General features: G+C 42.6%; 1 protein-coding gene across 1 annotated transcript in view; it reads left to right on the forward strand.

Annotated features, from left to right (window-relative positions):
- Fut10 (fucosyltransferase 10) overlaps positions 1-8,367 on the forward strand; it is a 78,438-nt gene extending 70,071 nt beyond the window's left edge. Inside the window, 1 exon segment of the mRNA XM_028877197.2 lies at positions 7,297-8,367. Within this exon segment, the coding sequence (XP_028733030.1) occupies positions 7,297-7,533 (237 nt within the window). The 3' untranslated portion in view covers positions 7,534-8,367.
- Positions 8,368-24,609: the final 16,242 nt, after the last annotated feature.

Raw genomic sequence — 24,609 nt, forward strand, 5'->3', positions numbered from 1 at the left:
TATCCTGGGTCAAAATCCTGAAATGTTAAAGAATATTTTATTGTACTTTGGATGACATTGGAGGGATTCAAATGCTAAATACTATATGAAGATGGGGGATATTTCTGGTCTGACCATCCAAGAGAATTTAAACATTTCCTGTTTCCACTTCTACAAAACAAAGCAGCTTGACCTCAGGCTAATAGAATTTACTGTAACGGATGTTGCCTGGAAATTTCTCTGCTTTTTACGTTATAGATAAAAGATGTGAGGAGACAGTTCCAAGTTGGAGATTGCTGGTAGCCTCACAGTCCCCACATAGAAACCATGCGTGTCCTTATTTTGTTTTTCTTCTCCCCCCTCGTGAAGTGGTTTTCAAATCATAGGTGGATGGGCTGGTGAAATGGTTCAGCAGGTAAATGCTTGTTGCCCGAGCCTGATGACCTGAGTTAGAGTCCTTGAGAACCTGTGTGGGGGAAGGAGTGGCCTGACTCCCAGAGGCTGTCTTCTGACACCCACATGTACACAATGGCACCCCCACCCTCCCTAAGCACATCAATGTTAAAAAGTTACAATCGTAGGACGTCAGTGGACAGTAGCGTGGGCATCACTGGCTTCAACATCCTTTCAACTACTAAAACATAGCATTTCCATTTGACTCCTTGTCTGTTTCTCAGTCAGGTCCCCGAAGCATGCCTACTTCCTCCCTTATCCACCGTGTATTTTTAGCAGGTGACTGGCAATCATTTTAAATGCCCTCCCTGAGAGTGTCAGTGTCTGCGTCGTCTTCCGGTTCTGTTTCCATTCATTTCTTTTTCTCTTGGCAATGCTTACTTAGCTCTTGTATTTTTCATGTGGCCCGTGGTCCTTGACTGATTGACTGGTTGCTGGTGCTGCAGGTAACAGGACAGACATGGATGGAGGTGGTCTAACGTTTGTATTCAAAAGTGGATATGCTTCTCTCACTTTCAGGTTTTGGTCAGTCTAGTTAAGAGTGGAGCTGGAGTTTGATTTCATATTTATCTCTCCCTCCTCTAGTGCTACAGATCACCTTCTGGCCTTTGTACTTATCAAACAAGTACTCTACTATTGAAGAATTGTCCCAAACCTTTGTTGCTTGCTTTTAATTTTCCGGAGGCTTCAATGTTTTTCTTCTTGTGTGTAGTGAAGTTGTGGATTATGATGTGGTAGGTTCATGATGGGGCATGCTGGGTGCTTTGTCTTGGAAGCCTCAAACTCATGGCAGCTCTGATTTCCTGGATCTAGGGGTAAAGCTGTGTAGATTTTCCTGATTCTTTTTCCCATGACAGACTATACTTTGTATTTCTGGGTGGTTTGGGTGGGAGAATTCCATGTCCCTCACCATTGGCAGGTGACTTCTAGTATCACCGTAGCCTGTTTAGTCACAAAATCATTTTGACATTTCCCACAACCATTAGAAAGATGATTTTTGTTTTGTTTTCCCCATGGGTATAGATCCAGGGGTATAAGGATTTTCTTAGGATCCCTTAGTGGCTCATGATAGCTTTTCTTTATGAGAAAAGAATCTGGGATTCTTGAATGACCACCATTCTTTTTTTATTATTATTATTGTTAATTTATTAAGAGATTTTCTACACATTTTACATACCAACCACAGATTCCCCTCCATTCCCTCCTCTCACCCCCAGCCTTCCCCCCAATCCTCCCCCCCCAATTCCCACCTCCTCCAAGGCAAGGTCTCCCATGGGGAGTCAGCAGAGTCTGGTACATTCAGTTGAGGCAGGTCCAAGCCCCTCCTTCCTGTACCAAGGCTGCACAAAGTGTCTCAGCATAGGCACTAGGCTCCAAAAAGCTGGCTAATGCACTAGGGATGGATCCCGATCCCACTGACTGGGGCCCCTCTAAACAGTTCAAGCCAAATATCTGTCTCGCCTATCCAGAGGTTCCAGTCCAGTACCATGGGGGCTCCTCAGCTATTGGGAATGACCACCATTCTTATACTGTCTCGAAGAGGGGGACCCTTTGTGAGTTCTCTTCTGTTTTTTTTTTTTTTTTTATCTTCCTCCTTGGGTATTTACTGGAAGCCTAGAGAGAAGAGCATTTGAGTGCATTTGAACGTTTTTTTGCACTCGGGCCTCCCAGCTGTTCCACACTGATAAGGTAGCAGCCCATCCTTGACCTTTCGGAATTTGTGGAAATCCTTGGTGATTCCCTGTTCCCTCTTTGTCGGTAGCCACCTCTTTCATGTTTAATGCCTAAAGCTGCAGTTCACACTTCATCTTTCCTGGGAAGGCATTCTCACTCCGAATTCAGTTTCTCGCAGACTGTGGAAGAGATCTGAATCTTAGGACTCTCAGAATGGTCTCTCTTTCTCAGCCTAGGAACCATATTCTCTTTGGAAGCAGAGTCTTTTAAAATCATATTTTAGAAACAGCCGGTTTTGCTACTCAGGCCCTCAGCTGGAAGGAGATGCAGAAACTTAGTTATTTCTAAAAAATGCCATGACAGTTTCCTCAACCGCACTTCAGATCATGTTGTGAAATATTCCTGTTGGAACCCTGAACTGAAACAGGGCATTTCATCCATTTCTTCTCTCTGTAGTGTTACCTTCAGATGGAACTTAACATTACACCATGCAGTGGACCCTTCTCTTGAGTGGCATAAAGATGCTCTTATTACTGAAGGCCTCAAATAAACATCTGGGCAGGGCTGTGGTTGAGGAGGACTCCTGGTTGTGTGGCCAATACAGTGACTAGCTGGCTGATGATTCAAATTGTGCACCCTGTCTCCAGTGCATCTCCAGTACTGGCGATTTCATTACTTTTTAGAGACAGCTTAGTTTATCCCTCATCAGTTTGGACAGTTGTGCGGTGTTTTGTATGCCTCCCAAGTTTCCCCTGTGTGGTCAGTTCTTCACTGTCTGCTTCTGGTTCTTCCACTGCTGAGAATGTGAACCATTGTCTCTGGTTATCACTTTGGTATCCCTTTAACAGCATCTATTTAGCTCTTGCCCAGGTATATCCCGACACAATGCCTAGCCGAAGTAACCCCAGTTTTGAGTCTAAGTCTGAGCATTTCTTCATGGTCTGCAGTTTGGCTCTCTGTGCTCAGAAATGTCTTAGTAAAGAACTCTTGCTGTGTTGTGGTGAGGGTAGGCCAACAGTTAGGGATTTGGGAGAGGGGCTGATTGTCCAAAAGGCAACTTACAGCCTTCAGTTGCTAACATTTCAGAAAGCAGTCTTTAGACCACTTGTGACTGCTTGGTTAAAAAGAAATCAGAAGAGAAACTTGGGCTCTTAAGCCGGCCTCCAAACTAAAAGGTAAACCAAAGGAGTAGGTTCTGTACTCACCACACGGCTGACCCAAACTATAGGTAAACCCAGCTAGTCAACTCAGCTAGCAGTCTCCTTTGCCAAACATGCATCTCGAATCTTAGGTCCACAAACAGTGTTTAACTGGCCCAAAGTTAAAAGCCGTCAGAAATAAAGTGATTATTTCTTCCTCCAGTGGCCCAAGGGAGTGAAATGAAGTTTTCATGTCCACTCCAATAAAAGCCGCAGTAAAGACTCAGAGACACCATGTGACTGTCCCCCATCATTTGTCTGCCTTTGCTCCTTATTACAAAGCTCCATTCTCCTCCCCTGTACTCTGGTTTCATTAAAAGCTTCCCCCACCCCCAGTTTCCTTTCTGGTCTCTAGGTCTTCATCTAGGAGGATGTGCTGGGAAAGCACTAATGTTAGGCCAAGCCTTACTGAAGACAGAGATGGTGATCCAGTAACATGCCAAAACTAATTGAAACCAAACCAAGGGGGATTGGAAGAAGGCTTCTCTTCCCAAAGTAAACTAATTCCTACTTCCCTTGATGGTCAAAGCTATTTTCACCCACAGCCCTCTCTCCCTCAGAGTAAACACCCTGGTGTCTTTTCCTATGTTTCCCACAGGCAGTTTAAGGAAAAGAAAGTATGTTGACCTAACCAAAGGTAGCATCAAAATTGCTGTTATATTTAAGATAGGTTGGGATTATAATAATGATAAACCTGGTACGTTACTGTTATTTTAATAGCAAACAACTTACTTGTAGAAGAAGATACTTATGCATGTAGGGAAGGCATCAAATAATCATATACAATGAAGACAAAGCCAACTGTCCTCCACTTCTTGTTGCTGCTTTCTTCAGAAGCTACCACAATAGCTGTATAGCACACTGTGACTTGTCCTTTATCTGTGCAGCTTTTTGTTTCCTTCTAATTAATACCTTTTTTAAAAAATTGTTGGATGACTTGTCACTAAGTTAGTCTTCGTTGAGTCTTCTCTGAGGAGCTCCTGTGCTCCACGTATGATGATCAGTCTAGATTGTCAACCTGGCAGTCCTGGGATGCCTAGGAGATCAGTAAAACACACTTGGATGTGTTTATGAGGACGTTTCCAGAGATGGTTAGATAACAAGGGCTCTTGTATGACCAATGGCTTAACTTTGAGAGACTATTGTAAAATGGTGGGAATGGGGAAGTAGAGTCTGGATGAAGGGCTGAGGTCACTGAGGGATGGCACGGTGTAGAAAGATTGTTTTATGCCTGACAATCTGAGTTTAATCTTTTGGAACCCTCACGATAGAAGGTAGGTACCAACACCTGCAAGTTGTCCTGTGACTTTTATATGAATACCACGACACCCCCCCCCCCTTTAATAAATAAATGAGCTGTCATCTAAAAAGAGAAGGGCATGTCTTGCTTGGCTCCTTCCTGTCTTCATTCAGCTTCTTAGCTGCTGTGAGTTCTGTTGCACCATGCCCTCTGTCATGATGGACTGAAACCTCCAAAACCATGAGCTAACTAAACCCTTCCTTAAGTTGTTCTCACAGTAATGACGAAGTCTGACCATGTAGAGATTGTCTGAGCCTTGTGACCATGTCTACAGTCATTGTTGCTCTCTTTACTGTATGTAGAGTGTCAGTCTGAAGAATTCCACTCTTTCTCGTGGTGGCACTGCTTTCTGGTATTTCAGTTTGCTCCCTTGTTTTGGTTGATCAGAGCCTCCAGTGGTTTCCTGACAAGTGTGTGGGGTATCTTCATTCTTCTCTAATGTTTATGGCATAACTTAGCCAAGTACCAACTATGGAAACATTAGTTTTCTGGGAATTTTTTTTCCAGACAGGGTTTCTCTGTGTAGCTTTGGAGCCTTTCCTGGAACTCACTCTGTAGCCCAGGCTGGCCTCAAACTCACAGACATCTGCCTGCCTCTGCCTCCTGAATGCTGAGATTAAAGGCGTGCACCACCACTGACCGCCTAGCTTTTCCTGGGAATTTTAAGGCATTTTGCCATTGCCTTTAAAAATGTTTTTTCTTAAAGAAATTTTATTCACAGAAGAGTCACAATGAAAAGCTAATGTATTCACAGAAGAGTCACAATGAAAAGCTCATGTCTGTATACCCTTTACCTAATGTCTTCTAATGCTAACATTTTATATAACCACTGTACATGTGTCAAAACTAAGAAATTACTATTGGTACATCACTACTAACTGAATTACTATTGGTACATCACTACTAACTGAATTACAGATTTCAGGCATGTTTCACTTTAGAGAAACTTCTTTTTAAATCTCTCCAGCTATTTGCAGTTGATAGCTGCTGGAAGTGAGAAAATCAGTTTTCTCTAATGGAGTGGTGTGTCAGCCACACTCCAGGGAAGGTCCTATGCCCAGGAGTAATTGGCTGACACAAATCAGGCTGTTTAGTTTTTTTTTTTTCCCAACATAATATTTTTATTGATTGTTTGGGAATTTCATACAATGAAATTCACACTTGCTTCTCATTTCTCCCAGGCTCACCCTTGCACCTTTGAGTCCCCCTCCCCAAAAAGAAAGGAAAAAGAATGTGGGGGCCCACAGAGGCTCCCTGGTAAGACCTTACTCAAGGTCAGAGAGTCTGAGCTTGCTTTACCCAGCAGGGCTGCATAATAGGATGGTTTGGCCAGGGGTGTGGTTACCGGGTGTTTGGAAGGGTCTACACTTGTCTGTATGTTGTGCTTTGAACTTGAAAAGGGGAGGTCTTTTGCCTCTCCCCTTGGTAGTGTATAAAAAGCCCATTTGAATAAATCTCAAGGCAACTGGGTATTGACCCAGGGCCCTCCTGAAGCTATCCTATGTCTCCGTCTATTTTTCTATCTAATACTTCCTCATTCCTCTCTCCTTCCCACAAGAACCCTTTAACAGGTCAGACTTGGTCTCCTACAGAAGAAGATGTATTCTTATACGTTAAGTCCAATTTGTGTCGCTCATATACTCATTGGAACATGGTCAAACCTCAGTGGCCAGTTCCCTTAAAGATAACTGAGTCCTTTTGGCTTCATTTAGGTTTTTTTTTTTTTTTTTTTTGTTTGTTTTGGTAGGCGATTCAGGAGGTGTTGGGGATCCTGGAGTTATGTGTTTCAGAAGGGGTGAGGAGGCTGTGGGCCTATTTGTGATTTTTGTGTGTGTGTGTGATTTTTTTTTCCCTAAGAGACAGAAAGAACATGAAGTTTCATGTGTGTGTCGGGAGATGTGGCGGAGGGGAAAGATGATTACTTGGTCCTCAGCTGGCGGAACTGTTTGGGAAGAGTCAGGAGGTGTGGCCTTATTGGAGGAGGTACATCACTGGGGCAGGCGTGGAGGTGTCCAAAGGCACCGTTCGCAGTGTGTCCTCTCTGCCTTCTGCTTGTAGATGAGGATGTGAGCTCTCAGCTGTTCCTGTGGTTGTGTCTTTGCTCCACTATCCAAGACTCTAACCCTTGGAAGCCACAAACCCAGTTAAATACCTTTTTCTCTATGATTAGCCTTCAGCACGGTGTTTTGTCACAGCAATAGAAAATTAACATTATATCAAAAAAATCAAGAACTATATTAATCACATTAAAAAGCTTTCCTGTGCAGAGGGGGATATGGGCATACAGGAGAAAAGTAATTCAATAAGTCAACAAGCAGGAGAGAGGAAGAGGACTCCAGGGAGAACTAGGCTCCGTCTTAAGTGTGCTGATACATTGTTTTGGGACGGTACTTAGAATGCCACTTCCGGTCTCTGTAAAATATGGTGGTCGTATTGCATTGGATTGCCGGGAGAATTCAGCGAGACTGTCTCAGCTGGCACCTGGCGGAGTGTCCAGTGCATAGAATAGTCTCAGTACATGTTGATACTGTCCCCTGGGACCCGTCCACCACACAGCTGCTGAGGCTGTGGAGGGAAAGCATGGGCTTTACGGAAAGTGTGCTGCGTCCTACCGTTGAGTGGCAGGAATGTGGGGGAACTGTATTTCCTTACCGTATGTTTTAAATTCTCTGTCCCCTTCTCTCCATGCAGGGCTTACCACCCAAACAATGGAAGGCCGACGTTAGCCACCTGAGTTGCCCAGAGCCTACCTTGTTCACCTTCTCATCTCCAGCTTCTCCTCCGGCCCTGCGTGGGAGATCGTTGAGAGAGCTGTGGCTCCCCAGCTTTCAGCAGTCTAAGAAAGAAGCCCAGGCGCTGAGGTGGCTGGTGGATCGGAATGGAAATTTTTCATCTGAAGAGTTTTGGGCCCTAGTATTTAAAGACTAATTTTAAAAGACACTAGAATGACAGAATTCGATTAATTTTCTTGGGTGCCTTAATATTTGGAGAGAACGGCTATTCCGTTGCGCAGCCATCAGAATAAGAACTAGTTGCATCAGTTCTCACAAAGAGCCCTGTCAAATAATAGCTGTGAATTACTTTTAGTGGTTGCCTCTATATTTTTATACTAAAAAATGTTAAGACTTTTTAGAATGGACATTGGTGGCCTTCAGTTTATGTGTTTGGACCCACCGACTCGCTGTCTCCTGTGGAACCTGACCTCAGGTCAAGTGCTTTCATAGCTGCAGACCTAGCTTCGGATGTGTGATACTCACCACCCTGTCAGCACCTCATTGGTATTTGGCAAGCCCAGTTTCTTGATGTTGAGAGTGAAGGAAACGCTTTAGAACTTGGCCGTGAGAGATTCCAGCTGTTGTTCTCAGGGATGTGAGTGAGGAAGGAAGGCTGTGTCAAGCATCTCTGTTCTCCCAGTCCAAAGGACACACGCATGTCTTCCTTCGTCTCCACACCTCCAAGCCACCTCGCTAGTGAAGGAGCTCTGGCTGGCCCAAGCATAGCGGACATGGCTCTGGCAGGCCTTGACCATCCCTGTTCCTTCTGCTTTGCTGAACTCTTAGATCACACCTCTAAAGCTAGCCTGCAAGGTCTGTTCCCTTATTTGGCCACTTTCTGCCCCTGAGGAGGACCACCAAGGTCTAGCTATCAAAGTATTGAAGTCCAACAATCAAAATCCCCCTTTTAGCTGCCCTAATTAACATGCCCAATCAAAATTAAACACCTCACCCTAACATGGGGTTTCCTCTTTTTTCTTTATTTGCCCATGGGTCTCCTCTCTATCCAGAGGCAGTCCTTTGTCCCTCTGAGACAAATACCCCTTCCCCCTCTCCCTTGTGTCCTTCCCTTCCCCCTCATCCTCTCCCTTGTCTTTGTCTCTTATTCCCTGTCCTCTGTCCCTCTGGGGCACATAAATCTCCTTTGTGCCGAGAACTTGGTCTTGGGCTGTCTTGTGCTGACTTCGAGGTCCTTTCAACTGGCCTAGTCTATATTCTCTTCACCTGTGGCCTCCTCCGATTTCTCTCTGAAGTAGAACTTTCTAGACATGACTCCCAGTTTTTCCATCAGTGAGATGTCACTAATTGTTTCTTACGCTATGGCACAGGAGAGGAAGAATTGTCATATTCATGGCAAACCGCCATTTATTTTGATCAAGGTGAGGGAAGTGAATGCCCTGGCTGGGCTCTCCTTGGGTCCAAGTTGATTGTCATTAGGATGATGTAGACAGCCGGTCATGGTAGGCAGGCAGTCTGCTGATGGATGCTTCCTGGTTTCTAATGCTGTCAGAGAAGGAAGGTTCAGCCATATTGTCTGGTTACCTCCTGGAGCTCTCTGAAAACAAGGAGAAACAACACCAGCTTTCATTCCATTAGATGGTAAGGAGATGTCGGTCCACACAAAGGCCTCTTGGTGACTGTTGTGTTGGTTTCTGTGTTCTTAATTATGGGAATACATAAGCATTGCCCTCAAGCTGTGTCGTCCAGCCTGCAAGAAATGATGAAAAATAACACATTCTTGATGGGCAGTAGGGTCACCTTGCTGGTGGGAGAACCTGTCTGTGGAGAGGTTTTCCTCAACCCTACATCTGTCATTAATTCAACATGATTTTAGGCAAGTCTCTTAACTTCCTTGGGCCTTGGGTTTTGTATCTTAAGAAATGATTGAGCTGACCTTTGAGGTGGTAATGTTCTTTCATTCCTCATGAAAATTTAAGATGTTTAATTTTCTAGGTGCTTTTACTGATGTGGGAAGAAATTGGCTTAGATGTGTGTTTTTCAATAGAAGTATATTTTTCGGAGAATGGAGCATATGTATTTTACTTAGTATTGGGAATGGAGGGGATTCCCTACCATTTTATCTAATAACATCAAAGCAGTAAAGCTTTGAAAGGGGGTTGTTGGTGTAAGGCCAGGCTTTAAACTGTATAAGGAATGAAATGGAGTTCTTTCTGAATCTTCAAGAGTGGTCTGCAAAAGGATTTATGCCTTTGATGAAATAATGTAGTAGCTTTACTTTCTCTCCATAAATGTCTACAACAAATACTTAGTTCTCCATGCATGTCTTTAATCTCAGTATTTCAGGAATTATTAACATTTTTGAGAACTTCAAATATGATGAATATGACCAATATTTATTAAAATATGATCCCCCACCTCTCCCAATGTCCCTGCTGTGTCCATTCCCCCTAACTCTGTCTTTTAAGATATATTAGAACACACCAAATCCAGTCAGTTCCGCTCATATGTGCATGCGTGAGGGGCCATCCATTGGCTCATAGGAACACTGCCAGTGGCCACATTCTCTCTCGTAAAAGCTCCGTTGTTAACAGCCTGGAGATCATCTCTCCCACTTTTGCAGGGATTTCGACTGGTGTGATCTTGTGCAGGTCTTGTACAGGTAACGCAGGCTGCTGTGAGTTCATTCGTGTGACAGCGATGCCGTGTCTAGTGGACAGAATTTCACAACACTCCTTCCTGCCTTCAGGCTTTTACATTCTTTCTATCCCCTTTCCTCAACGTTTGCTGAACCTTCACTGGGGCAGGTGTTGGAGACAGAGGTCCCATTTATGGCTGAGCACTTAGCCTTTTATTCTCAGTAGGTTGACCAGTTGCACATCTCTCCAGTGACTGCTGCCCACTGCAATACAAAGTTTCTTCCACTAAGGTTCTGTTACAGGTATAAATAAAATTGATTTCATGTTTCAAAATAAATAAATAATTTTTTTCTAGAATTTTGTACATGAGTACACTGTATTTATACCATTTCCACCCATCTTTGTCCCCTAATTCTCCCTCCCCTCACTCACTTACAGATTCATGACTTATTTATGTGTAATTATTAATGTTATGCATACACACATATATGTATATATAACCTACTAAGCTCATTTAGTGTTGTTTGTATGTTCATGTTTTTAGGGTGGACCACTTGATATTGGATCACCTTGTCAGGGGTCTTGTGCCTAGAGAAAACTGATTTTCCGTCTCTCAGCAACCACTGAGAGAATGTAGTTCTTTATTTAGGGATGGGCCCTTGTGTAATTTTGACGATCTCCACTGGCATGTTCACTGGTGTGGTCATTATGCAGGTCTTGTTTGGGCAGCCATTCTGTTGAGGTTTCATGGGTGCAGAATCCCTGTTGTGTCTAGAAGACACTGTCTTGTAAAAGGTATCATGGTCTTCTGGCTCTTACTATCTTTTTTTTTCTAACTGAATTATCTTTCATATAATATATTCTGATCTTGCTTTTCCTCTCCCCCACCTCCTCCTAGATCTTCCTCACTTTCCCACCCACCCAGTTCTATGACCTTGCTCTAAAAAAATAAACAAATAAACAAGAAACACCTCCAAAACCCCACAACACTGAAAACAAAATTTACAAGCAAAATACCAACAAGACAAAAAAAAAAAAAAAAAAAAAACCAAACAAAGCAAAATGAGACATGAAGTCTACAAAAATGTCATTAAGTTTGTGTTATGTTGGGCAACTACTCCCAGGAATGGGGCCTACCCTGAAGTGTGGTTGATATACCCAGTGAGACTGCAATGGGGAAAGCTAATTTTTCCTTTGCCAGTACTTATCAATCAGATGTAGCTTCTTGGTTAGTGGGTGGGAAACCTGTGTCCACTTCCCCTGCTCAGTGTTGTGTGGTATACATGTACTTATTAAGGCTCAATACCCCATGTTCACTTATTCTCTGTATTTTGACCACTTGTGGATCTCTAGAGTAGCCTTCTATGATGATGCTCCCGATTGTGATGAGAATTACCATTATCAGTGAGTATAATAATCAAGGTTAGAATTCAGCTAGAAGCTGTATTGATTTAGGAAGGTGGTAGTAGTGAATTCTCCTCTTGGTTCTGTGTCCTCTCCAGCATGAGTTCCTTAAGTCCAGTTAGTTTCCATCAAGATGTAAGTGCCACTGTTGCATATTTCATGTCATCTTCTTCCGTCATAGATCCTTTTCCAGAGTTCCATAATAAAATTTTCTCTAAACTTCATTGGAGTATATCGTTAGGAATTTTTATATGAAATAAAATCTTTGATTATATGATACCCTCCCCAGTTGTGGACGATGGAGAAGAGGCAATTCCATGGGATTAAAAACTGGAGTACAGGGCTGGAGAGATGGCTTAGCTGTTAAAGGCTAGGCTCACAACCAAAACTATAAAAAACAAGTACAGAAAAAAAAAAAAGCAGTTTGGTACTCGGTACATAAAGTAAAATAATAGTAGTGTGTTCGCTCATGTCAAACCTCTTTCTGAACTCAGATCTCTGTAACTGGAGATTAGTCTAGCTGTGGGACACCAAAGAGATGTTTCTTTGTGCGGTGGACAGTAGTTAACACAGAAACTTGCAACCGGTCAAAGTGCAGAGAATGAGCGTCAGTGGAGGGCTCGGCTATAAATGGGACATGAACATCACGCCTTTCCCCAAGGCTCGGGGAACACTGAGGACGAGGAGGTGGAAAGCTTGTGAGAGGCTGAAGTCAGGGAAGACTGAAGTGAAATGGTATCCTCTGAACATTACAGGACTGCTGTATTCTTGAACTCACAGAAACTCTGGTTGCCAGCACAAGATCAAACCAGTCATTCTGGCATGGAGGGTGAATGGATTCTTGAGCCCTGACCAGCAACCAAAGAGCTGTGGACAGTTAATGTAGTCTAGGGAAGGGAGAGTCATTTTCCTCAATGGCTTGGATCCTGGTAGGTTAGCCATGCTCATGTGGGTCATTCCACACCCAGGACTATATGTAGAGCACTACTTGGATTCTGGGGGTTATTGAAAAATGAGGACATGACATTGTGGGGCATAGGAGGTCAGGTGTATTTGGGAAGATATAGGGATAGGACTTGTGGGTAAATATTATCAAAATACATTGTATGAGGTTTTCAAAGAATTAATAAAAACATTTTTAATGGAACACATTTCAGTGCAAATAAATGTGGTCTTATGGGACTCTTATGTGCCCGTAGATTTGAGGCTTATGTGATTCAAGGCTTATTTTTATTAGGTTTTCCTTAATAAACTGCCTTCTTGCTCCTGACAGTTGCTGTTATAGTGTGGGAAGTGTCTCCTAATCTAACAGGCCTCTTGTCTGCAAATAAGAGCTGCACTCTGAATGTCTAAGTGTACCTTGCCTGTGTTGGTGCTGTCATACCATGCTTCTCTTTGCCTCACTCTCAGAGAACTGCCTCAAGGGATGACAGTAAGGAATACCAATGCAACAGTCACTTCCGAGCCTCAGTGTATTTTACGTAGATTATTCACAAGAACAAAGTTTCAAAGCGGTCTGAGAAAGTGGACAGAAAACCTACCAGAATTTTTATGAAGGTCACTACTCATGTTTGCCAGTAGTCTTCACTTCTGCACCCGAAAATGGAGACAACTTCGATTTTGGTCATGTAACAAACCTACAATTTTAGAACCTAAGTTCTTACTAGCTTAAGGACTGGTTTCTAGTACCTAGAATATCTGTTAGGGCCATTATTAGTAGTAGTAACTGGAGGCATAGTATGTTGCTCAGAAGAAAAAAGTGAAAACGAATGTCATTTTTCCAGTCATACATTATGTATTACACATAGGAAAGCCAGCTCAGTATCTGCAGAACACAGCTTAGTACAGACCTAAACTTGAAAAAAAACCTCATATGATAAATACTTTTCAAAGTCATTACAGTACAATTCCTGCTAAATATAATCAAGGATCTCTTCTGGACTTCCCTTTCCCCAGTTCCAAGACACTTAACTCACTTTGGGGACTTATACAGCAGCACCCCACTTCGGATACCAAGTTCTTTTTTAGTCTCTCTTGGTTGTTTTATAGAATATCACAGACTTGGTGACTTAGAAATAACAAAAATTTACTTCTTATATTTTGGAAGCTGGGAAATCACGGTGCTGGTCCATTGGGTGTCCAGTCAGGGGCTGCTTGGTTCACATATAGCAGTCTTCTTCCTGTGACTCACATGACAATGGGTGAGTGAGTTCTCTGAGGTTTATTTTATAACAACACCAATCCACCCACATGCCCTACTTACTTCCCAAAGGACCTACCTTTCTATAGATGTGGGGTTTTTTGTTATTGTTTTAAACAAGGTCTTAACTGTATATCCCTGGCTAGCCTAGAACTCTCTTTGTAGATTTGTCTGGCTTCAAATCACAGAGATCTGCCCAACTCTGCTTCCCAAAGTGCTAGGATTAAAGGTGTGCACCACCACACCTGGCAAATGCCTAATATTTGACATTAAAATTTTAGCATATTCAGTCCGTAGCACCAGTATAGAGTAAGTTGACCACCCTAGAGTAAGATGGGCACAATTCTGCATAAGCCATGTGTCTTGGAATTATCAAAGTATGTAGTGTGGAAGCTCAAAGAACAATGGTGATTAGTTTATGTTTTAAAAACTTTGCAGTCTTGAATATTTTATAAAACATCCTTACAGTTCTTCAAATTTTTTTGGTTTTAAAAATTTTTATTATTGGTGAATATTTTTACTGCATATTATATTATCAACATATTATATATACTATAATAAATATATACCATATAGTACATACATTATAATAATAAACTATATATATGATTACCAAAAGTGTTGGAAAAGTCAGGGGATATGGAATTATGCACTGTGACACTAGAGTAAGAAGAACATAGCCTACATTGATTCTCTGCAATGTGTTATCTTTATTATCTTGCTCAAATTACTTGGTCCTTCTACCTATTCTACCATATGCCTACTGTACTAGGTAACCTGTGAGACAGTTGTGCTGATTAAATGAGCAAGTGTTCATCCTTTATATTTTACGTAAATGCTGGTGGTGTCTCTAGCCATTACTCTTTTATTTGTGGAGACTGTGACTGAGATTTGTCCAGTAAGACAGACTGATGAATGATAATATCAGGGGATGCCCCTTTGTTCTTGTTTGTTATTTGATATGCATTTATTGACTGTTATGACATAGGTATTGTGACAGGCAATGTAATGATGTAAGACATGAGGGAAAGAAGGAGAAAGGTTCTGACGAGGGCTTTGTGATTTCATGTTGGTGTTGAAACCAGGGCCCAGGAGGCTAGAGAGATGGCCCAGTGAAGAGAGTGCTTGCTGCTCTTGCAGAGGTCCCAAGTTCGCGTCCCAGCACCCATGTTTGGCAGACTGGAACTCCAGCTCCAGGGAATCCAATGCCTTCTGGACTCCAAGACATCCTCACACGTATCCATATCCCCTAAACCCTGCCTCTCTTACACACACACACACACACACACACACACACACACACACACACACACATAATAAATCATAAAAACCCAAACGAACAGGTACTGAAGAATGCCTAGAGTATTCTTGGTTACCTACTTAGGATTTCTGATAGTTCTGCACACAGCTTCAAATGACATAATGACACTGAGCCAGTCCCATGACAGTAGGTGACAAGCCTTAATAAACCTTCCTGCTTGATTGATGAGTACAGTTCAGACCTGAAACCCAAGAAGGATCTTTTGTTGCCTTTCCATTACCTTGTCCTGAATCGTGGAACCAGATCATTTAATGTATCTGGACCAAGAAAGAGGATGTAGGTCTGCAGATCTGGACCCCAATTACTCATCCACAGAAGATCAATAAGGAAAAGAAAAGAAGAGAAGCCTGATTGGTCTACTCCCTCGTTCCTTTATACTCCTTGGAACAGTGATCTGGAAGGTCCCTTCAGTCTGTGCCCCTGAAGCTTCTGCGACGAGACAGGAATGGACAGTGATGAATGCTTCTGAGGACATCTGGGCATGAGGCCAAAAATGTGTCCTCCATGTTACTTACCACGCAAAATGAGAACCGTGTCAGCCAATCTAGAGCATGAGAAGACATTCTACAACTGGCCTACACAGGCTGTTATGAATATTCAAAATTGTACTGCCGTGAACTTAATTTTTAACTATGATTGAGCTGATTAGCAGACTTAAAGACCGTCACTGTAGCTGATGGGATATATATGGTTTTGATGCTGGGCGTATTCCAAGAGCCTTTGAAATGAACTCAAGTTGTTTTTCAATCACCGAGTAAACTTCTTTGGTGAGTCAAAGGAGGGGAGAAAGGACAGTTTTGTCAAAGAATGCCCTTGATAAAGCAATAAAAATGACTAATTAAACCACTGTGTGTCTTTTGATTCTGTGTGACTGTGTTAGTCAGGATCCTCTAGGGAAGAGAAATAATGGGATGGGTATATATTCGTATTTAATATATAAAGAATTTATTGGGTTAGGTTGCCTTAAATCAATAACAGCAGCTGAATCACACCCAAGAAACTGAAAACTATATAGGCCTTCGCTGTGGGAGTGGTCCTGAAGCAGTTGTATTTCCCAATAGAGAGCAGCCAGCCACCCAGCAGCTGCTCAGTCCACAAGTCTGGGTGCCTCTGCAGTCTTGTTCTGGCACCTGAAATCTGGGAGGTTCCTGGAGAGTTGCTGGTCCTTAGTCCACCAAGGCAGCCTGGCAACACTGGTTATGGTATCAGTGAAGAAAGGAGCAGCAGCAACAACTGAAATCAACTCCCCAAGAGGGAAGTCAGGCGAGCAAAATGTGAGGAGTCTTCTGCTGCTCCTTTCTTTCTGGACTGCTTCCAGGAGGTTCTGCTCACAATCCGGTGGGTTTTCACCCAGAATTAAGGCAATCAGGATGGTTCTTCAGGTGAAGCTTCCTAGTCAGATGAACTTTGATTTGTGGCAAGTTGACATTAAAACCAACCACAGTGACAAAATTGGGAATGTGCGTGAGCATGCTGCTAGGTCTGGGGAGATGGTTCGCTTGATAAAGTGCTCGCTGTGGAAGCCTGAGGACCAGAGTTTGGATCCCCACCACGCACATAAAAATGCTGGGTATATGTCACATGTTTATAATCTCAGTGATGGGAGGTAGGGACAGGAGGATCTCTGGGCTTGCTAGCCAGCCAGTGTAGTCACATCATGAGCTCCAGGTTCAGTGAGAGACACTGTTTTAAAAAAAAAGTATTATTGAGGAAGACACCCAACAGTAATCTCAGACCTCTAATTCCATGTGTACATATGTGCACACACACATGCACAGGCACACATGAACAGGTACACACACACACACACACACACACACACAGATTTCAAATAAAAACAGTTGTGTTACAAAGAATAGCCGGATCTGGAGGGAAAGTCCTGTGTGGGGGAATGTGAGCAGAGTGCACGTGCTTTCCAGAGAACATCATGTTTACTCGAAAAGACCATCTGGAAAACTACACAAACACAACCTTGAGGTTTTTCTCACTTATTTTCATGAAAACCAAGTGAGACTGTCACTTTAAAAGACTGATAGAATTGGTTGTCAGTGATTCAAAACAAAACAAAACAGCCTTCGAGTGAAAATTGAAATTTTGGGCAACTAATATCTACTTGCAATGAACATGATAATTACCCAGTACAGACTTTCCTGAGGAGACGTGGGAGGGAACACTAACAAATGTCATGTTTGACACAGAATGAAGGTAAGATGATTTCATGTGGGGGCTGTTCTTCCGTGTTGGTTTCTATAATTCTAAAGAAGGGAGAGAGAATGTGGTGGAGAGAGAATTGTTTATTTATTTTATTTGAAACATGTCTTAAGTGAGATTTCAACAATATTGATAGAAACATGACATTGATGACTCACCAGTCTAATCAAGGTACTCAGTGAACTGAGGCAAGAGGATCACAATATCAAGACCAACTGAGGTTACCACTCAAGACCCTGTCTCTAAAGACAAGTATCAAAATGAAATATTGATTATTTGAAAATGAGAGTAACCTAAGTTATAGGTATGAATGAGGAAAAGAAGGTTTTTAGTTTTTTTATTTGGGAAACAGAAATATAAATTATGGAATAAGAAAAATGTGTATATGTATTAAAACAAGAAAATAATTATTGTTTTGATAAACAGCTAGAACTTATTAATGCATTTAAAAAAGTTTATTGAGCATACAAGAATGAGTCTAACGGATGCAAACCATGTTCATAATTTTAGTAGGAGATGAAAATTAAAATGCTGCAGTAGAACATAAAACATTCAAGGAAGCTTTTATTTCCTTTCATAAGAGCCTGGTGAGATGAAATTTACCTCTGGGCCCCTGACTGCTCCATGTGAAATGTGATATAAGCGTGCAATATTTATGGAGTATATTAAATGGGCTATATTCATAACAAGAAGAGTTCAGTTCTACAGTTGGCATGTCTAGAAGCAATCGTATGTGTGTGTGTGTGTGTGTGTGTGTGTGTGTGTGTGTGTGTGTGTGTGTGTATTTCCCCCTTTCTCTTTACCCCAGTGTTTAATCTTGTTGTTCAGGAGTTGGATAATTTTTGACAAGGACTCAGATTGGGGGCCCGGTGTGGAACTAACAATGGTGAGTCCATGGAAGCAAACAGTGAGCCAGCCTGTGCATATCTGTAGAAAGGCCCTCGTGAGTCAGCGTTTCCTTAGCCGGAGCAGCTCCAAAGAGGCAAAGTTTTATCTTTCAAGCTGCAGTCAATCAGAATCTAAATAGTTCACACACCATTAATAAGAAGACACATTGGCCTTTCAGTCTGCTGGCCTGAGAGATTGCAGGTGACTCAGATGAGCATCCCTCAGGATCAGAGTTAATCACAGCTGTGGCTCACTTCCTGTTCTCCTGGGTGCGGCTCCAGTCTTCAGTTAGCCTGGAAGTGATAGAGCAGAAACAATGGCCATCTTACAGATGCTCTGTTGCACAGTACCAGAGACTGGGTTAAGTGTTGAAGAAGAGAGGACTATTTTGGCTTGTCATTCTGTTCCTGGGTGGAAGGGCAGTATCTGGTGATGGCTTCTCACTGTTAGAGTCCCAGGATTCTGCAGGGCACTACCTGTAAGAGACAGGGATATATATATATATATATATATCTCCTTTGGTCTTTCCCCTTATGGTTTCTACCCAATTTGGGAATTAACTCCAGAGCTTTACATTTGCTGGGCAAATGCTCTAACATTGAAATACATCCCATCCCCCTTTTTCTTATAAAGCCATCAGTATTCAATTACGGGGATCCCACCTGATGACCTTCCTAAGTCTAATCACCTCCTGAAGGCCACACATCTAGACACCATAAAGGTTCTATTCTTAATGGTCCACAATTGCTTAATTTCAGCATATTTTCTGAGGAGACAAAGCATATTCAAATCATCGTAAATAACTGCTAGTCCGTACTCTCAATTTCCTGTCACCACAATGATACACCAGCAAGCCACAGAGTGAACAGTGGTTCTCTCGGAGCTCCCTGTCACCAGTGTCTCTCTCAAGGGGAGGAGCTTGGAGTAGATGAAGGCAAACTTTGAGTTCACTACATGAGTGACAGTGCCCCACTGGGCAATACAGGAGCTCCTGAGACTTCTGGTGATGATAATAGAGACAAAATAGAGACTCTACATGGTCAACTCCTTTAGAGACAGGACATGACTGTCATAGCCCTTTGAAGGGGGCACCACAGTCACTGCACCCAGTGACACTACTTTACAAATAAAAATAGTAAGTCTGTCAGGTGTGCTGTTTTCCATACTCATGCATTGTAGGTCTTCACAGCGACCTAAATTAAGGGCCAAAACTGTCACATGGCTTCCAGCCATAGAGACTTTGTTGAAGCTGGGCAGCTGGCACAGATGCCACGGCACATACCATAGCTGATTGCAGTCCTCGGTGGGGTAGTATAGAGAAAGGTACAGGTGAACCTCTTGGGTAAAGTTTCCAAATGATTGATAGAAGTGTCTAGGGTCTGCAGAGCCTTAAAATCACAAACCTCTGGTGGTAAGAACTGTAGTTGGCTCTTGGCTAAACAATGATGAAGTGAATCTCTCTGATGCCCAATTTCTGAGTGGTTTCTGAGGCAGTTCTCAGAGGTTTACAAGGGACCTAATGGCTCAGGGACCCAATGACTGTTAAGTAAGTGATGGGGCCAAGGTCATTAGGTGTTCCTTCCCGTGTAGAGCCTCTCCAGGTGGGGCAGCCCTTCTTCATCTTTCAGAAATTCCCATGGAAAATAGCACACAGTCCTATCGTTTAAGAACCAATTCTCGTGCCTTTTAAGGCTTGCCGTGGAGTGTCTTCCAAAGTTCAGATGTCATGACTGAGCTTGTCCCTTTAGGCATGCTGCAACACTGTGGCTTGTCAAAGTCAACCCATTTCTCAGTGCCCACACAACCAGTGCTCCAGAGCACACACTGATGTTTATGGCTCACTTACTTCCCAATCTAAGATCCAATTGCATATCACACATTAAATGAGTGTGTTCTTTAAACAGCTTTATATCTTTTAGTCTAGAACAATTTGGCTGCTGATATTACTTTGTTTTTGGGTCTTTTATGACCTTGACATTTATGAAGGGTCAAAACCATTTGTCTTGCAGAACATTGTTGTTTCATTATTAAATTCTTAGGCTCCTTCTCTTTTAAGTTTACTATTATTTAGAACATCTTGATGAACTGAAGGAATCAAACCATGGCTGAGACCATTTATCACAAGACATCATTGGCCTCCAGATAGAGACTTATGGGAAAGGAAGTCAGGGATGGTAACCCGTTATTGACCCATTATTGATACCCAGGTCAATGGGACAGTTGGTTGTATGCAATGGTGTGTGATATAAATGCTTGAGATTAAGACAAAGAAGAGGAGTGTATTTTACCTCTATGACAAAATGGTGAGCTAGCTTAAAGGGAGGAGAGATTTATTTCATATCATAATTTCAGAGTTTTCCATCCATGTAACTTGGAACCATCATTTTGGGTATGCTGACTTCATGGTACAAAAAGGCAATAAGAGATAGGGGGTGGGAAATGATATAGAGAGAGGGAAATCAGGGTTCCAATAGACTGTTCAAGGAATGTGTCACAAAGCCAAGCATGGTGGTATGCATCTGTCACCCTAGGACTGGGCCGTGGGGAGTAGAGATAGAGACAGGCAGATCCTTAGAGCTCTCTGGCTAGGCAGTCTAACCAACAGTGACCTCTGGGCTCACTGAGAGACCCTGTCTCAAAATTAAGGTGGTAGGCTTGAGAGACGGCTCAGAAGGCAAAGCACTGGCCACATGCACCTGACAACCCGAGTCTGACCCCTCAAACCACATGAAGTTGGAAGGAGAGAACTGACTGTAGAGTTGTCTTCTGATGCCCACATATATACTGTGGCATATACCTTTCCCCACATTACATACATACATGTACACACAACAATAACAACAATTAAAAAAATAAGGCGTAAGATGATAAAGGAAGACACTTAATGTTAATCTCTGACTGCTACATACACATGAAGACACACATACAGTATAACACACACACACACACACACACACACACACACACACACACACACACACAAATGGATCCTAGTTATCTAATCTCCTGTAACTTGTTCTCCTCTATGAAGTTTCCACCTCTTCCTACAATACCACCCTCTAGGGACCAAGTCTTTTGCAAATGGCCTTTAGAGACATTTTAAACCATAACAGGTAGGCAAAAAAAAAAAAAAAAAAAAGAAGAGAAAACTAAGGTTTACAGAGAAACGTATTAGTACCTGTGATAGCAAATGGATAATGCCATTTGAAAATGGGGTTTTTCAGTGAACAAGTTATTTCCCAATTTTCTCTTTGTAAAGCAATAATAACCAAGAACTAATAATCACTTAAAGTTATTAGATTCATCAGAGTAGCTATAAAAGAGGATTTTGAGACAGAAAGGATAGATGCTCATATTAAAAGGAATTTGGATTTTATAATTTACCACGATGGAGTTAGGCCTAGTAGGGAGCATCTCCTTGCTCTTCCTGAGCCAGAACATCTACCTTCTCCTCCCCAAATGCTGATGCTCTTGGCTTGGGGGCATTTGGACTCAGGCTTGGAATTCCCCTGCCACCCCCACAACCTGCCCTTTTCAGTCTTTATGTGATTCCTAGACCGGGAATTATCCTCAGAGCTCCCCTGGTTCTCCAGCCACAGATGGTAGGTAGAGGGGCTTCTTGGCAACTATAATCACATAAGGTGAATCTCTCGACATTTGTCTATCTATATGCCTATCTTCATCTATAGCTATATCAATATCACTTATATCTCATATTGGTTCTTTCCCAATTTTGTATTCTCATCCATTATTGAAAAACAAATATCCCCAAATAAACTTTACTAAACAGATGTTCCTTGACTTTGAAAGTACTTTCATAGCATTTGTAAGTTAAAAATGCCTTCTGTCCATCTAGAGTGCCGAATTCCATCTCAGCCAGAGAGTGCAGTGCAGTCCTGTTTTCCACCCCCCTCACCCCCAGAGGATCCTGCGCCTCACTGGTGGCTGACCTGCTGCTGGCACCCAAACTCACTAGAGAGTCTCAGATTGCATGACTCCAGTGTGGGAAGAGATTAAAATTCAAAATTTGACGTACAGTCCCATAAATGAGTATTACTTTCATAACATCATGAAGTTGAAAGCACTGTAAGTTGAGCCATCATAAGTCTGGGACCATCTGTTATAAAAAGCCTCGAATTTTCCCAAACTCTGGAAGACTAGCAAAATGGAACTGACGAGTATGGAAAACGTAGAGAAAGAGTTATAGAAGCCCTTTCTGAAGTGCTAGAAGAGTGTTAAGCTGCTGGGGCAGATTATTTGGCGAAGCTGATACACAGATAGTTCCAGAAAGAAAGGCTTCCTGTGGGTTTTTTTTTTTCCTACAAAGCCTACACTTCATTTGTAAGAAATCCCCAAACAGGAAATATGATGTTGCAAGCTTTGGACTTCGGGGACAGACTCTTCATAAGAGAGACAAATTTCAACGGTCTAAAAAGTGCTCTGTGACATTTTAGCTTCTGAAGACATGTCACTGAGCCAAGGAGAAGCTGCACTGTCTGGCTCCCAATGTGGGAGGCTCAGAAGCCCTCAGCACTGCCACCCATCACTGCAGACTGATGTCTGATCCACGCAACCATCAACCCCACAACCTCACGCAGTCCCGGGTGAGGTTGCACAATCCCCCGGTGAACTGGAGGGTCAGTCGTAGGAGACATGGAAAACAAAAAAGGAGACCCACCCACGGTGATCTGGTTGTGGACTGGAATCTGTTTGGGCTGTGGTGAGAAGGGCCCTGCTGTAGGACTCTTTTCAACAGTGATCTCATCTCTGGCAGCCTCTGAAGTGACCTTGGAAAAGACTTTTCAGTCTGTGTCAACTTGATCAGACCCTCTAGACGAAACATGTGAGTTCAGCCAGACCATGTGTTCAATGTTTGCTTGACAGCACTCGGGCCCAGTCTTCATTGCCCTGGGAAATATCAAAAGAGCTCTACCTACACCCACTCTCTCCTTTCCTATCATCCACACAAACATATTTGGGGGAAACACCGAACAATAAAAGCTCAATATGCTGTTATATGGCAGTTTGGGGTTCGAACAAATTTATAGATGATTCGAAAGTGATGCTAAGGACCAGATGTGTACACCAGAATTGACTAGTCATTTGAAATGTTCTCTTACATTCTGTTTTTCAGAGAAGCAGAGCTCTGGCTTGGGCCATATTCATCTTCCCTTGAGTTTTCGTATTTTCCTTAGGCACTGCCCACCAGGATAATTGATTAATTTAAAGTAGCCAGTGCTTTTTTTGACTTGTGTAGAAGGATAGTATGGTCAAGGCTAATCTAATATGAGAATAGGTAGGGGTGAGTGACATTTCCTCTACTCATCTTGCATGGACTCCCACCATTCAAACTGTGTGTTGGCCGTTATCCGAGGAAGAAAGCAGCAACATGTGGCTCTTCCCGGTGGGGGATTTCACTGTCCATTTGGGTCCCTATGTTTGCTTCATTTCAAAGAAACCATGACAACCATAGTTGTCTCTGTGTCCTCTCCCCTAAATGTTTCTGGTTCCATCTGTTAGCTATTCACTGATAAAATCTATTTTTCTTTCTCCACTTTCATTGTAAACAGAAGAAGAGTTATGAAAAATTAAAATTCAAACATACTTGGCTTGGTAAATTATTGAATAGGGGGGCAAAGGAACTTGCTGCCAAGTCTGATGACCTGAGTTCAATCCCCAGTACCTAAATGGTGGAAGAAGAAAACTAATCCTACATGCTGTCCTTTGACATCCATCCTTGTGCTCTGTCACATGAATGCACACACACACACACACACACACACACACACACACACACACACACAACACCCCCCACAAATACATGTAATAAGTATTTAAAATGTGTTATACAGCATCTCCATATTTTCTTTATATTAATTTTTGAGAGATTGTTTTATGTAACCTAGGCTAACCTTGACCTCACTGTGTAGTAGAGGCTGGCCTTGAATCACTAAACTATCTGCTGCCACCTCCTAAGTCCTGGGACTAGTGGGTCACCACACTTGGCTGCTCTTTCTTAATCTTCACTGACACAAACATAGTCCCTCGTTTGCTTTGTCAGCAAGTTCTTGTGCAATGTGCAGAGATGCATCATCATAGAGCAGGGACATTTCCGTCTCCACACCACATAGTTCGTCCCTTTTGTCACAAAGGATCCCCTCCCCTCTCCCCCCATGTTTCATGGAGTATATGAGAACACAGGATGCTGAAAACGGATATGGCCATGTTGGGTCATTTCAGATGGACTTAACAGATAACAGACAAATCTCACACTTACAATGTCCCGCAGAAAACACACAGAGCCCTTGTTAGAAAGCCACAGGAAGAGCAGCTGGCAGGCAGGACTATTTTCTTGGGAACTGCCTGTGGCCACTACACTCCTTGCACTTCTCTAGCACTAGTGGTTTGATGCACTTTTGACACCAATCACTCCTTCCCACTAGGTTTCCCTAATTGTGCATACCCAGCTTAGTCATTCTTCCAAGGTCATGTCCATACAGTTCTGGTTTCTGGCTTTCCTATATAGTCTTTCCTCCAAATGTGGGTAAACTATATTCCGCTCACTTCAGGCACCGCCCCTCCCGCAAGTCAAACACCCTTTACGTGATC

The sequence above is a fragment of the Peromyscus leucopus genome, chromosome 17, assembly GCF_004664715.2.
Source record: "Peromyscus leucopus breed LL Stock chromosome 17, UCI_PerLeu_2.1, whole genome shotgun sequence".
Lineage (NCBI taxonomy): Eukaryota > Metazoa > Chordata > Mammalia > Rodentia > Cricetidae > Peromyscus > Peromyscus leucopus.